Source organism: Balearica regulorum, chromosome 10 (assembly GCF_011004875.1).
Source record: "Balearica regulorum gibbericeps isolate bBalReg1 chromosome 10, bBalReg1.pri, whole genome shotgun sequence".
NCBI classification, from domain to species: Eukaryota; Metazoa; Chordata; class Aves; order Gruiformes; family Gruidae; genus Balearica; species Balearica regulorum.
In genome coordinates this window covers 8,731,395-8,746,182 of record NC_046193.1, presented here as the reverse complement: position 1 = coordinate 8,746,182, position 14,788 = coordinate 8,731,395, and the positions used below count along the sequence as shown (strand labels likewise).

The following is a 14,788-nucleotide window of genomic DNA, read 5'->3' as shown; positions in this document are numbered from 1 at the left end:
AAGTTGGTCACTGACCCAGTCCCTCGAGGATGCTGAGCAGTCCTGTAAATTACTTAACACATTAAACGCTGATTTCCACAGGCACCAAAAATATTCAAACCAAGGCAATTTCCTGGATTATATGTGAATGGGAAGTTACTGGATCAGAAGAATCAGCCTCAGGACACCATATACATTATTGTAAAGCATTAAAAAAAAAAAAAAAAAAAACAAGAAAAAGAACAGCAAAATAAAAAGATGACATTCAATTTCCAGAATTTAATACTGAAATCAAGGTGATATGTAACTAGAAAGTCCAACTCACTCTCTTGAAAAAAATAGGTCAGATACAAACACATTATATACTAGAAGAACTTGCTGGCCTTTGGAATTAGTCTAAATGTACCCAGCTAGACTAACAGAATGATGCTGAGTTGTTTCCACAGCATGAGGCAATTCTATATGCAACCCTGTAAGAATGTTTAGTTCATCTTGAGTACAATTTTTTGGGTATTCACGTTCTTTCAACTCTTTTTTTATATTGGTGAATTAAGATGGCTGTACTTGTGCAGTTAGAACTGCAGCAAGATCTGATGTTCCATTAGTGTTAGCAATTTCCACTGTTTCAGATCACCCCTGAAACAAGGCTGAGCTTCCTCAGTTTAAGAAGTTTCTATAGCGGGAATTTTCACAAGTGCCATTTCAATCACGCTTGAAATCCCATTGAAAACAAAGCCCTGTTAGCATCTCAGCAGAGCTGTAGATTTCCCAGGATCACTGTCAGGTTAGATAAAAAGTACAGGTGGAATGGCACAACTCAGAAGGCCAAAAAAATATTAAGAAAAAGATTCCAAAATACTGAATTTAGATTACAGAAATTTACACAAAACTAATGAAGCAGAAGTAGAATCAAAACAATGAAAGTAATACAAATCTAAAATTTCCCTGGACACTCTGCAGGATTCACTGTTTCATGTTGAAAATGGGAAATCAAGCCCAGAAATATATTGAAACTGTAATACATTAATGACTTGCACAAACAAAGCACAAAAAAGTGGAACAGACCAGAAACAGACAATATTTAGTAGACACACAGTCTGCTGTGCAGTACTAGAAGACATCCAAGATGAGCCTTTTTCCTCTAGTGAGTATAGCATGAAAAACTAAGAAATGACAGGGGTAGTTGCTGACTGTGGTGCATACTTTTCCCCAAAGATCACTACCTGATCTCCAGAATATCTTCAAGACAACTGTGTGAAGTCCTGAAACGACAGTGTTCTTCACAGCTGAAAGCTCAGCAGTGAGCAGTTGCAAGTAATGCTGTCAAATTAACCATCTTCTACAGTCACAGAAGCACATTTGAGCTATTTTTCACTCTCTTCACAATCAAGTACATTTTGCGGTTATTAGGGAAAGCTATTCTAAATGATTGGTCTTTTTATGCTCCTCAGATATTATGCTCATCTACACCAGAACTACTACGAATGAAAATAGTGGGTAAACTGTAAATACTTGGAGCTGAAAGTCTAAGTCCAAACTTTTCGGGGCGGGGGGGGAACCAAAAAACCAAAACCAAACAACCCACCCCCCCAGTAAAAAATTAGAAGTAGCTTTTTAAAATCTGCTCCATGAACTGTAATTATATTTTGAGAAATGTCTCCATGGGACAATGCAATTCTGATGCTGTCAGCTCAGGTTCCTTCAGTTCACAGAGAGAAAGATCCATCGCCCGCTGAGAGCTGAGCAAAATCAGTCTGAAATCTAAGGGTCAGGCTAAGGTCCTTGATTATGTTACTCTTTGAGATGGCAATGTAGAATTTGCAGCTTTACAAAGAAATCTGAAGTCTTTAATGAGGGCTAATAGATTCTGTGTATGCTTAAGATATTCAGCCATCTTAAAAAAAAAAGATAAAAGAATACATTTGTTTTCTATATTTGCTTGAAATGTATTTATAACAGGTATTACTATGCTTACCAAATAGTCTAGAACCAAAGACAATTAAAACCTACGTACATCACTGTTTCTCAACAGCAGCTACTGCCTCTAATTGACAATGTCTGTGCCAACGCTAATATGCTCTGAAGGGAGACCCGTGTAGGCACAGGGTAAGAAGTATTTCCTTTGGCAGCAGCCTTATCCTCTCATTTCTGCCCTACCATGGCCCACACTTGTGCCAATACTTCGTGCTCAACACCTCATCCAGCCACCTGTGAAGTCCTCAAACTCTTGTGGAAGCACAGCTCTCACAGCCACAGGGGTAAGAAGGCCTGTGGGCAAAGGCTGCTTACACTCACGGAGACGCCAAAAGAAATCCTCATCAAACCATGGCCTCAATCAAGACCAGCCTGACAAATCCAAGCTCCTAGTAGGTGGTCTGCTGATCTGAACCACGCACTGAAAGCCAGAAACTGTATTCTAGACAGATCTCACTCGAGAATGATGCATCCCCCCCCATCCTGGAATGCCTGGAACAGATCACATTGTTTTCAAATACAGTTTCTATTCCATGTTCCTGAGCAACTTTATTATCATGGTATTCACAGTTCCAAAATCCAGGTACTGTCTAAATGGAGTATTAAGGGTATTGTTTCTGCTACTGACTGGAGAATTGGCTTCCTGACATAAACCACTTGGAAAATAAATTTAAAATATGTTTTCTCTGAAAAACTGTTTCAATTAAATGGCAATGATAGCAATGGGATGGATTTGCTTCCCCAAAATATGATAGAGATATAGCAACTTAAATATTCACCACTGAAGAATATTTATTCAAATTTAGAAGTATTTTAAAAAATGATGTATATTAAATATCCCCACTGAAAAGAAACCATTTGGGTAAGTACTAAAATCCACTGAGGCAAAAAAAGATGTCTAGCAAGTAGCTTACTAAAACAAATTTAAGAGAAAAGGAATGTTATTAGCCAGCTCATAAACTGTGACTGCTGCAGAAAACCACACAAGCTGTCTTCCAAGAATACCAAGTAACTATTTATGTCTACAGCTTTCTCTGATTAATCTGTTCTTTGATACAGGGAAAACATGTGAATGTGGGGGATCTCCTGCATCACGGGTATTTCTGGATAACTTAGTTCTCAGACTGATAAACCGGTAAGATCTTCAGCAGGTAGGAGACGCTAACCTCACCCACCCAGCCTGTGTGCTCCCTCAGCATTTTCAGTGGCTGGTTGGATCCAGGTCTCACCTTCTCCAGCCTCCCTTTTTGAGGTCTCAAGAAGCATTAGAGGGAAGAGGCACCTTCCTCTGAAGCTTTGTTCTGACTAGTTAAGCAAAGAAACATGCAAGTATGGGAAGCACTTGCCTATCTACTACAGAACTGGTATGTATTTGTTATCTTTCATTTGTCACTTTTGTGATACAGCTTTCCGTGTTAAAACCAGCAAGTCAGATAGAAAACAGGCAAAAATCAGTATTTCCCTATTTTTTTCTTGGACAGGGATCTTTCTGTTGTCCAAACACCTATACGTGTAATGGCCATCAGTCAACATTTTGGTGAAAACATGAAGTTTTCCAAGTACTTTAAGCGTAATTCAAATTTCAAAGCATTTACTGGAGGATAGGAAAAGCAAAAGGAATAGAAAAAAACCCCAACATTCTATTTTCCACAGCATGGAAAGCCTTACTTTCTCTAAGTACCCTTCTTCTGCTACTTCATGAGACATGAATGCTAACATCGCCATAAAAACCCAACCTCCCACAGAGAAAAAAAAATAAAAAATCATTATTTGTTAAACTGAGCCACTGAAACAACTTATAGAATCTCGAATTATCTTGGTCAAGCTACCTACAAAAATCACTGGGCTTCAAGTAAAACAGTAACAGAGGGTTAATTCCTTTTTTATACATAAACTGTTTTAAATATATTCTGTACATATATAGAAAAATATAATTCTCATTGTCTCACTATGCTGTGTGCATATGCAACTATATGTGTATATAGATTTATAACATCTGTATCAATGTTTTGGTCTTTGATTCCAGGATAAAATATACTTTTCTAAAAGGATTTTGGGGGATAAAATTTACATTTTCTGTATTTCTTGATGACAGCAATTACTTTTTAGTGCATGAACAGTTGCTACTTACATTAACTTCTGTTATAGCAATATCAACGACGCTACCAACAACAATTAAGGCATCAAAAGTGTTCCATGCATCAGTGAAATAGTGCTGTTAGGACAAGCATTCAGCAGAAAGAGAGCAAGAGAAAAACACAAACAGAAAAAGAGAAGAAAAGGACAGTGTTATAACACAGAAACACTCTAGGCTTCTCTGATGTACCACTATACAATCTAATCTTTCCCTTTCATAGCTAAAAAAAATTGGCAGAAAAAAAAGGCTATTTATTTCCCATATCAACATAATTGACCTATGACTGGTCTGTACTCAAACTTTAGAAACATCAGATCAAAATCTGTGACTTGTCCAGATGATGGAAATAGTGGGGAGACAGAGAAAGAGAAGTAGGGACTGGGGAAAGTAAGCTGGGGTATACTCACATCAGCTTCACTGAGAACGACGTCTACTATGCTGCCAATAACGATGAGGGAGTCAAACGTATTCCAGGCATCACTAAAATAGCCCTGAACAGAGCAGGCAGGGTGCAAACGTTTGTGATTACACATGAAATGTCAAATATTTGCATACTTCTGTTTAGTTTTGCATAAACAGAAATTAGTTAAACAAAACCTGTGGTCTAATGAGAAAACAAAACAAACCAAACAATATTGCCTACTGAAGGAAAAGCAACATATATGTGCATGTGTGTGTGTATATATATATACTTTATATATACATGTACAGACACACACACAGACACACACACGCGCGCACACACGCAGTACACATGCATAATACACCGTCGTATAAGCACAATGTTGGCAAGCAAGCCATCATCCAAAACTGGGTTTGGACTTCTAGCAAGGCTGAAAAATTCTAACATACGTACCCTAACAAGCACGACAAAATCCCTTTAATAATATTTCTACAAGACCAAGCCAATTGAAATCTCCTTCACATTAATGACTTTACGATAGCCCTAAGTGACTGGTAAACATATTCAAAGGGTCAAAGCTCATCACCGGTTAATCATGCACAATTATTAATGTGGAACTGCGCATAAATGTTAGAGAACTGACCTAATCTCCTGTTCATAAACTAGGTTTAATATAGGAACTCAAGCTGCATTTGCAGTCCGGGCCTGATTCTGTAACCAGTGACGTCAGTGCTAGGAACCGCAGCAACTAGAACAATTTCTTAATGCTTTTAATGCAGCCAGTCCAGCGTCCAAAAATTCATTTTCATAAATTGCTTAGTCACCCTTCTGACATTTTATGGCTTTAAATATATTCCCCATGTGTACATTACTGGCACACTGCTGCAAATGGTTATAAAGTGTTATCATGCAATTAGCTGTCTACTGGCATCAAAACCGCATGTTTGAGCAAAAAGATATTTCAGAAGAAACCTTGAAGTAGGTTCCAGGATCAATCTGTCACTGGGAACAAATCAAGGTGTATTACTCTGTTGAAGGCAATTCTACAGAGACAAGAGATGTAGGTTTTCTGCAATATATGGATCTTGCCTAGTTATTACAGAAAATCAGAACTGCAAAAATACTGAAGTTGCCCTTTTTCTCATTCAGATATATTAATTTATCAGCCAACCGTGACTAAAGAACGTGTGTTACATGACAAAGGCTGAAATGCATATTTTGTACACGTACATTCTTCTTTCCTGGTAATTAATTTTAAAATACTAACTTGTCAGCCACTACTGAAGCTCTAAAAAATAAATTTAGCAAAAAGTTTAAAATGGCAAGTGTGCAAATCTAACCTTATGTCTAGTACACTTATTATTACACTGTTTACTATAAGATAATATTTTAGCTGAGTAGTTTAAGTTGTTACATGTGGTGTTAGCACAGAAAAGCAAAATCAGCTACAAATTTTAGAACTGGACAATATTTTTCTCAAGATTTTAAGCTGTTAGAATTTCTAGTAACTTCACAGCTTAAAAGGTTACACTCAAGTGCATTACTATTTCAAAACCAAAGCTAACTGCATGTGGAAATATGCTCTTGGAGACTACGAAACTGCTGCAGAAGACAACAGCTCTACCGCGTATTCTAGGAGAGCAAGCACTGAGCAGGGTCAGGAAAATCTCACTATGTTTCTAATGCTCCTCTCTCAGCTCTTTTAAAACACAAATTGCTATAATCATTCCCTCATTTAAGGAAGGGGAAAATAGATCAGAGTATGATTATCACTACAGCCCTTTGTGTCACATGCTTTGTTTCTTTGGGATTAACGACCAATTCCAGGCTTGGGGCAAAAGCCAGTGTTCATGGATTTGGCCTCCTGGACAAACGCATCCATTTCCGAGAGCTCCTGCAAAATTCCCTACCGCTCCCTTCCTTACTCGTGCTGCTTCACGAGAACAAGCCGTTCCCAAAGTTTCTACTGACCATCACGCTGAAGCACCTCAACAATACTGAAATTTATAATCCTGAAGAGATTAGCAGCTGCCAACTAAAGAAGGGGAGCTACTCTCACGATATTCTTCCTGATCATTCATATTCCTTATTTCTCTTATTTAAAAGAAGTATATTTCTTGATATATACATAAAATAAGAGACTCTTGGCAAACAGCAAACAGATAACCAGCACAATCCTGAGGTGTGCTATCCATCTTCCTCTACAACAATGGGAACCAAAAAAGGTCCTCCAAATAAAGGTTAATTTCAGCTATAGAAAAAGTTACTTTACTAGACATGCTACAATATAAGGCACTGAAATAACAAATTCACATTTTGATTCAACACAGCTAAAATACTTTACACATTTATTTATTTTATGAAACCTTTTCCATCAGTATAGACAAATATTGTTCAAAGTAAAATGTAAAGCAAAAGCATACAAATAAACAAAAAAACTAAGAGAAAATAAAGATGGTTTTGGAAAAGGGAGGAATGGACAAGTCACAGCAAATAAACATCATGCAAAGAAGTTGTTTTCACCACTGCAATGACCCAAGATCGATTCACTTACTAGCCATCTTTCCTTTTTTCTTACAAAAATCTGATGTAAAACGACATTGAAAATCATTACAAGTTTAAGTAACAGCTAGCTATCACAAAGCTGTACACATGGTATGTGTCGATGTATTATTTTAGATTTCATAGCTGTATTTTGGTTTGTACTGTACTAAACCATGGTAACAGGTTTTAGCCAATGTGAAGAAAAAATGCCTGCTCTTTTAACTTACATTATGTAAAATGTGTTCATTGAGAAATGCTGAAGGATAAAAATCACAAATCTTGGGGAATATGTAGGCATGGAGAATTAACACCAAAATATGTTTCTATAGATCTACCACACAAATATTTTAGTCCTTTTAGAAGTCTCTTGAAAAGTTTAGGGCCTCATTCTGCAGAGTACTGTGTGTTCCCATCTCCCCGTCAAGAAGTGTGCCAGACACTCAGCATCACCTTTAGTAACTATCACTTATCCAAGTTTTATATATTTCAGAGCTGGAAGGCCGTCTGCAGTACCTTGGCTTTAAGCAATACAATATCATTGTAAGAGTATCAATAATTTACAATAGCCTTAAGTCTCCATGACCAGCGAAACCAAGAGATCACAGTTTTCACAGCACTTTTGTTAACATATTAAGGGGACACTGTCAAGCAGATGAGATAAAAACTAACATGTTTTTAAAAACTAAAATGTTTTTATCAATTCTTATTTTTATAGAGCAATGGAGTTTTTATTTGATGCTTTGAGCATCTTCGAAATAATTTTTTAAATGCACAAAATTAATAATTAAAACTGTTCATTCTGCCCGACTAGACTAAGGAACCCACCAGTGACACAAACATAAAGGAAATGAATTAGTCTTTCCTCACGGACGCTACAGCAAAGCATTAAGTTGGGTTTCGGATTGTTCCTACTATTATTAAATCTTAATATGAGTTAAAGCAATTCATTGTTGTTTTAAGCACGTATCAAGTTAAAAACTTAAATTACTAAAAGACATTCACATTCTGCTTAAGACTATGAGCTGATTTGCAATTATTAATGAACTATGTAATATACGTTGCCAAGAGGTGTTTCGTTAGAGTATCTGACAATTTTAAAAGTTACAATCTTCAAAGTATAATTAAGCTCTGCCAAAAGTATGATTAACACCATGGCCTTTTAACCTTGTCCTGCTAATTAACAAGTTTAAGGTGTTCTGCATCTACAGGGGAACAAAATTCAGGAAATGAGAACCTTTCACTGACAGTGTCTGCCCTTCAAACTCTCAGGGTTCAGATCAAGGGATCTCTCACTGTAAAAGCATCCAATCAGAAAGAAAGCATGCTGCAACAGAGTTTAAACTCAAACTGTACAAAGTCTTAGAGACCAGTATTAAGACATTGCATTTGATAATGAGTAGGAAGTCCATAATACAAATGGAGCACTGTGATTTATACACTCATGATCGGACCACTATATTTTGCATTAGCTGCTATTTCTGACTAGAGCCACAAGTGCATGGAGAACCATACAAGGATTCACAATCTTCTTTCAAAGAGCAGATGATAAAATGCAGCAAAGTCTTCCAAAACTTCAGTGTGAAACAAGGATATAGAACAGGAAATACAAGTCAGGAAACACAATTAGCATACTCATGACACTGTGGTCAACGTATCTGAGCTATCTCCTCTGGGGCCTCATATTGTGTTATTTTTAATGTTAAATTCTTAGCATTTAAATAAGATAGGTGACACAGAAATACGAACAAATTCATTAGAAATGTACAATGGACTGGACAGTGCAGAGCGAGACTACGGGAGAGTGGGTAAGCATTCACCCAGAACTCCACACTTCACATCTCAACACCAGACCTCAAGTGATGCATAATTTGTTTATTTTGCAGGTAAATATAAGTTAGTTTTAAATCAAGTAGCTCAGGCTTCACAGCCGAGCTCATGACTAAATGCAAGCTGAATAAATAGTTTTGAAAAGCTGGAAGGTAGTTTTACATCTATTCCATGCTGAGCTCTGGGCAGCGATGACTATGTTGCTGTAAGTACGAGAGCTAGCTTGTTGAAAGCAAGAGTAAGATTGCCCACACAGCCCACGGTCATCCAGTTCGATACTGAACACCCAGAAAGGGCACAGTTCATAGCCAATCACAGATGCAGATATCCTGATTACTTTAAAAGAAGAGCAATGGAAAATGAAAAATACCAGCCTTAGATGGTGAGATCAGTAAACTTCAAATGGCATGTCTGTTTTTTTTCAAATTCCATGTATAGCCAGTGACCACACTTTATTTACATAGATATAAACCCAGAATAAACATTGATTTCATTATACTGAAAAAATTTAGTTTAGTTTTTAATTAACTTTTGCACTGTCATAAATGCAGTATGAGAACTGAACAAAAAGACTGCATTAACTGTCACAGTCTGATTTTCGTCTCTTTTTTTCAATTATCATAGTTATCAGTTTCTCTTGCATATCTGCTTTTGAAAATGTGTTCTGCATTACTCGTTTTGACAGTGTCCCTTTAAGGCAAGGAATCAACTACTCAGTGTGGGGCCCTCTGCCAAATACTATGTACCTACAACTGAAAACATAAAAATCCAAAAAGGCTATTGAATATGCAAATTAGTTATGTGTATGTTTGTAGTACTCAGCTATATTTTATGAAGCAAAGAAATAATTTTGCATTTTAGAATAGGAAATATAATATACAGGTCTTTACTGGAGATTAATTTAGTGTAAAGGTATGAATGTATTCTCCATGCATAGGAGAAGTGGTAATGCTTGTAACAGAAAATGATTTATCTGATTTACAAACGGGCATTTTCATAACCTCAAAACATTCCAGATCTCATCAACCACCTTGTAATATTTTTTCCTGATATCTGCATTTCACTTCCTGGAGCTACATATACACATATTATCAGATTAACATTTCTATTACAATTTCACTAACAGATAAATGTGGGAAATATAGGTTCTTTTTGGGTTTTGAATAATACATAACTAGTGTGAAACTTACGTTGTACTTAATTCCTGTGGTGATGACCTAATTAAATCATATCTAAAACTTACCTTGGGTTTGAATGCAATCAGTTTCAAAACCATTTCAACAGTGAACACTCCTGTGAAAACCATATTCATAATGTCCATTGCATCATTAAAGAGCTTAGACTGTCCATAATGCTGTGAATGAAAAATACGATACTTTTAAAAGTAAAGGCTTTAAAATATTGTGAAAGTAAGGCAGCCTAAGACAAAGCAGGCAAAAATGCAGCACAGTAAAATATTTTCTGGTAGTATTTATGATGCACACCTATATAGATAGAAGACTACCTGAATATCTCCGGTCAAGAATGGAGTTGTTTACATCTATTCGGTTTAGGCACCGAGTGGAACAAAAGTGTCATTCCTCTACATCCTAAGGGAATCTCCAGAGAGATGGTTTTGAGAGGGAAACTGTTCCCTCAGAAAAGGAGTATTAGACAACAGCAATTTCCTGTATTATATGCTAGGTTTTAAAATTACATAAGCTTGTGTCACACCTGCTTAGAAAGCCTGCAGTTAGTCACAGGATAACATATATTGTGTAGGAGAGATATTTTTAAGAGAATACATTGTATGCAGGTTTACTGAAAAAAGTAGAATGGTTTTGTAAACTGAATTTGAGCCATTCTTTTTCTCATCAAAATCTGAAGTACTCAGGGAAAAGAGACAACTTGGAAAAGTAGATAAGAAGTAGGTGGTTAAGAACGGTATGCATAATGTAGAAAAAATCAAAACATGCAAAAATACACACAGGTATATATAGATATACAACTAATATACATAAACGTGTTTGTGTGACGTTTGCATTAGCACAAAAAACTAAAGTAGCTCCATATATTAAGTTTTTAAACTTCTTCAGAAGATATAGACACAGATGATAGAAATATCAGAATGGTTTGGGTTGGAATGGACCTTAGTCCAGTCCAACCAACTATTGAGTAGTACACATACAAAACGAACACACAACAAGTACAGAAACTACACAGAGGTGAAGTAGTGCTTAAAGGCACTGCATAAAAGATTAGATAAAAGAATCTGAGGGGTTAAGAGAAATATTTGCTAACAAAATTAGACTTTTCAGATTTTCTTGCAGATTCATAACCTTGGGAATACACACATACAGTATAAATTAAATTACACTGCAGGTACAAAATAAAGCTCAAAGAGCTAGATTAGGTTAGGAAGACCTTTATCAACATCAAGCTGTTTCAAACAATTTATTTCAGAGTACTGATGAACAGACTAGAACATGTCACAGAGGAGTACTACGATCAGAGGTGCTTTTTTTGAAATTTTACTTCATAAAAATATACAAGTTGCCATAAATTAAAGGCATTGTATCGCCCATATCCTTCCCTGCAATTTATGCCAACAGCTTCAAAAGAGCTTCTGGTTTTCCTACCTGCATAGCCAAGCAAAGTGTGTTCAGCATGATGAGGACAAACATGATGTATTCAAATCCAGTAGAATTCACCACATACCAGAATTTGTACTGGTAAGGATTTTTTGGAATATATCTACGAAGAGGACGTGCCTTCAAGGCATATTCTACACACTGACGCTGTAAAAGCAAATACATAAAAAATCGTCAGACCATACTTAACAGTTAATCAACTGATAATATAATTAATAAGTGCAAATTGTTAAATGTAAGTCTCAAAAACAGGCAGTTATCTACTTGATGTAGGATTTTTTTATTACTAAGTGTTAATGAAGTAATCAAGCAGCTTACCAATCCTCACTTGGTTATTTACAAGTGTACCTAATCATATACACTACTCAGCCACATACAAAGAATCAAATAATGCTCAAGGAAGTTCCGAAGTGTTTCACATTTATACAATGTAGTAGTACACCGTAGACTACACCTATGAATATGTACAGTGTACAGCATGACTATTAATAACATGACTATCAATTTATAAGTCATGCCTTGTCTTTACTAAGTTTTCAACCACCAATGTAACTGCATAGCATAAAACCATACAGTCAGCAAAATAAATACTGAGGAAGTGTTATTCCTAATAGTTCAGTTAAACTGCCCAGCAAAATCATGTCACATATGTTAAGAACATCACAGATTCATCTCCTGCTCTATTAGTGCCTGGAATCTTCATGCAGGCTGGGCCTTCCACCTGGCTTTTGAAGAACGCTTACAAAAGCTGACTGACAGGGCACAAAATGTAGAATGAGTGCTGGCTAAAGTTTCATGCTTAACTTTGTTTAAATGGAGTGTGTTACAGTTGGACAAGAGTACCTGAAAAATCATGACTGGTGACTGATGAGTTTCTCAAAGAATTAAACACTAAAAGGGGACACTTTAAAAAAAAAAAAAAATTGAATCTGAATATCCCCTCTGAATTTCTAAATAAATAGGGTGAAAAAGGAAAAAAAAAAAAAGTAGAACATTTTGAATGCTTTCAGACTATTCAGAACACAAAATTTGTTTTCATGTTCTTATTGTAAAAGCTACCTCTACCTATGGATAAACTGGCAAGTGCTGTATTCTTCTTAATGTGACACCAACAAACGAGACACCAAGAAGCTAACAAGCTTGATGTAACACCTTTCACAACAAAAAGACTGATATGTTGGGCTTCCGGAAAGAGGAACATACAATGACCTGAATACCAGTCGATAGCAGTAAAAAAATGGAATTAGAACATAAGTTATGTGTTTGGTGCCCTCTTCTGACTCAAAGCAGAAAGGAAACTCTTCATGCATAAATAATAAAGAATACTTTCAATAGAGTTCATTATTTATTTTAACCTGATTTTTGTCCAGCTCACAGTTCTTATACTCTTGTTCTCCCTGTTCTTGGAATGTAACAATCACAAAACCAACAAATATGTTCATCATAAAGAAAGCAATAATGATGATATAGATGATGAAAAAAATGGAGATCTCCACTCTATAGTTGTACACAGGTCCTACATTCTCGCCATTTGAATCAATGGCTTTGTACAGCAGCCTGAAAAACAAACAAAATTATTTTTATTAGCATTAAAATGACAAAAGAGAGTAAAATACACAGACTCAGAAGACAGGTTTCAGAAATGGTCTGCTGTTTACTGTTATCTTTTTCTAGTTACTGACAGTGCTTACAAGCACATCGAAAACAGAAGAATCATATCACACAATGTTATATGCTTTTTTCCAAAACAATCCAGGTAATCACCAGATGGTTGTATATTTTCTTTTGGTGGTTTTTTCCAGACTTTTCTCATTCAGGGAAATAGTGAGTGGTAGTTTGCTCTTCCTGGGTTTCCCTATGCAGCGTACTATTGCTTGACTTTTTAGTAAAAGTTTTACTCAAAGGCCTGAAATTTTCATATTACTATTATTTAGAGGGCCTCGATGGATAAACATCTAAAAGGATTACTTCCATTAGAGCTAAGGAATAGCTCATTATAGCAAAAGTAGCTGAAAGATTACGAATCAAACAATATAAAACCAGTTTGCCCTTTATAGATAGAGGTGAATGAAGAAATACAGGACAAGTGCACAGATTCAGAAGTATAGTAGGGGTTTTTTTTCCTTCCTCCATTAACAAGTTTTTATACCATCACTTAAGACTGCTTTGTTGCCCAAAAATGCCTGGTAAACGAGAGTGAACTGTTCTGGAAAACATAGCCATCTTAACAATGCTGTGAAAACACGGAGAAGTCACTCACGCTGGCCAGCCTTCAAAAGTGGATACTGTAAAAAGGGCCATCATAGCAGACAGAACATTATCAAAGTTGAAATCACTATTTTGCCAGACCCTCTCTTTGACCATGGGATTATCAACATCTCCATCTTTATAAACGATGTATATCCCTCTGTGGGAAAGAAACACACTGTCATTAGTGAAATATTAAATTAGCCTCAAAATTACTCAATGCTCTATTCAAAACAATTTATTTCACTCCCTCCCTAAGCTTGTGTTAGTTCCTTGCTATGTTTTCTGCTGGATTTAAGATGATAATTCCAATTTACGCAAACCTAAATGGCCTGACACATGCCTGCCCATATCTGCTACAGTTTAAGTTGTTCAGAATATCATGTGTCACATTCTTAGATCAAGGATGTTCTCACCGGCATTCCTCAGGATTCTGTTTTGCCTCGTCAGTGCACCTGTAGAATTTTCCCTACGCATAAAACAAAAAGCAATGACAAAATGCAGAATATGCAAAATAAACACAATTATACTATGATTGGTTCAGAACGGGACCAACCCAGTTCCCGCAGCAAGCCACCAAGAGTTCAACTCAGCTTTGCTTTTCTTGATGCAGTGTAAATTTTGAGAGCATTTACTTACCTTGAACAGCTGCACTCCAATACAAGCAAACATGAACTGCAGCAGAGTTGTAACAATCATGATATTACCAATAGTTCTAATAGCCACAAAGACACATTGAACAACATGCTGGAAAGAAAGAAAGAAAAAAAGATTTTTAAAACAACTTGTTAGTTAGTATCACAGAATACATACAGTAAAAGTCTATTTTATCAAACTCAAATTATATTTTAAATGACTATTCTTGTGTTGTCAGTATTATACTATCACAATTAAACTTGTTTTCTAAATCTGTCTATAAATCTGTTGACTTAGATCCATCAGCATCACCTGACTAAAAATTACATAAGCACTATGGAAAACCAATTAAAATATTGCTCTGACATATTGGTTCACAGTAAGTATTATGGTCAAAATCTGCTCTCCGTG

The 14,788-nt window shown here is 36.1% G+C and overlaps 1 protein-coding gene across 2 annotated transcripts in view; it reads right to left on the bottom strand.

The window, feature by feature from the left end:
- Nucleotides 1-14,788, bottom strand: part of CACNA1D (calcium voltage-gated channel subunit alpha1 D) — a 284,291-nt gene that overhangs the window by 43,062 nt on the left and 226,441 nt on the right. For both annotated transcript variants that reach the window (XM_075761982.1, XM_075761983.1), the window contains 8 exons: nt 14,381-14,488; nt 14,158-14,210; nt 13,755-13,901; nt 12,850-13,051; nt 11,483-11,641; nt 10,108-10,218; nt 4,498-4,581; nt 4,085-4,168 (listed from right to left, as the gene is read on the bottom strand). In XM_075761982.1, coding sequence (XP_075618097.1) covers nt 4,085-4,168; nt 4,498-4,581; nt 10,108-10,218; nt 11,483-11,641; nt 12,850-13,051; nt 13,755-13,901; nt 14,158-14,210; nt 14,381-14,488 — 948 coding nt within the window. The remainder of the gene's footprint in view (nt 1-4,084; nt 4,169-4,497; nt 4,582-10,107; nt 10,219-11,482; nt 11,642-12,849; nt 13,052-13,754; nt 13,902-14,157; nt 14,211-14,380; nt 14,489-14,788) is intronic.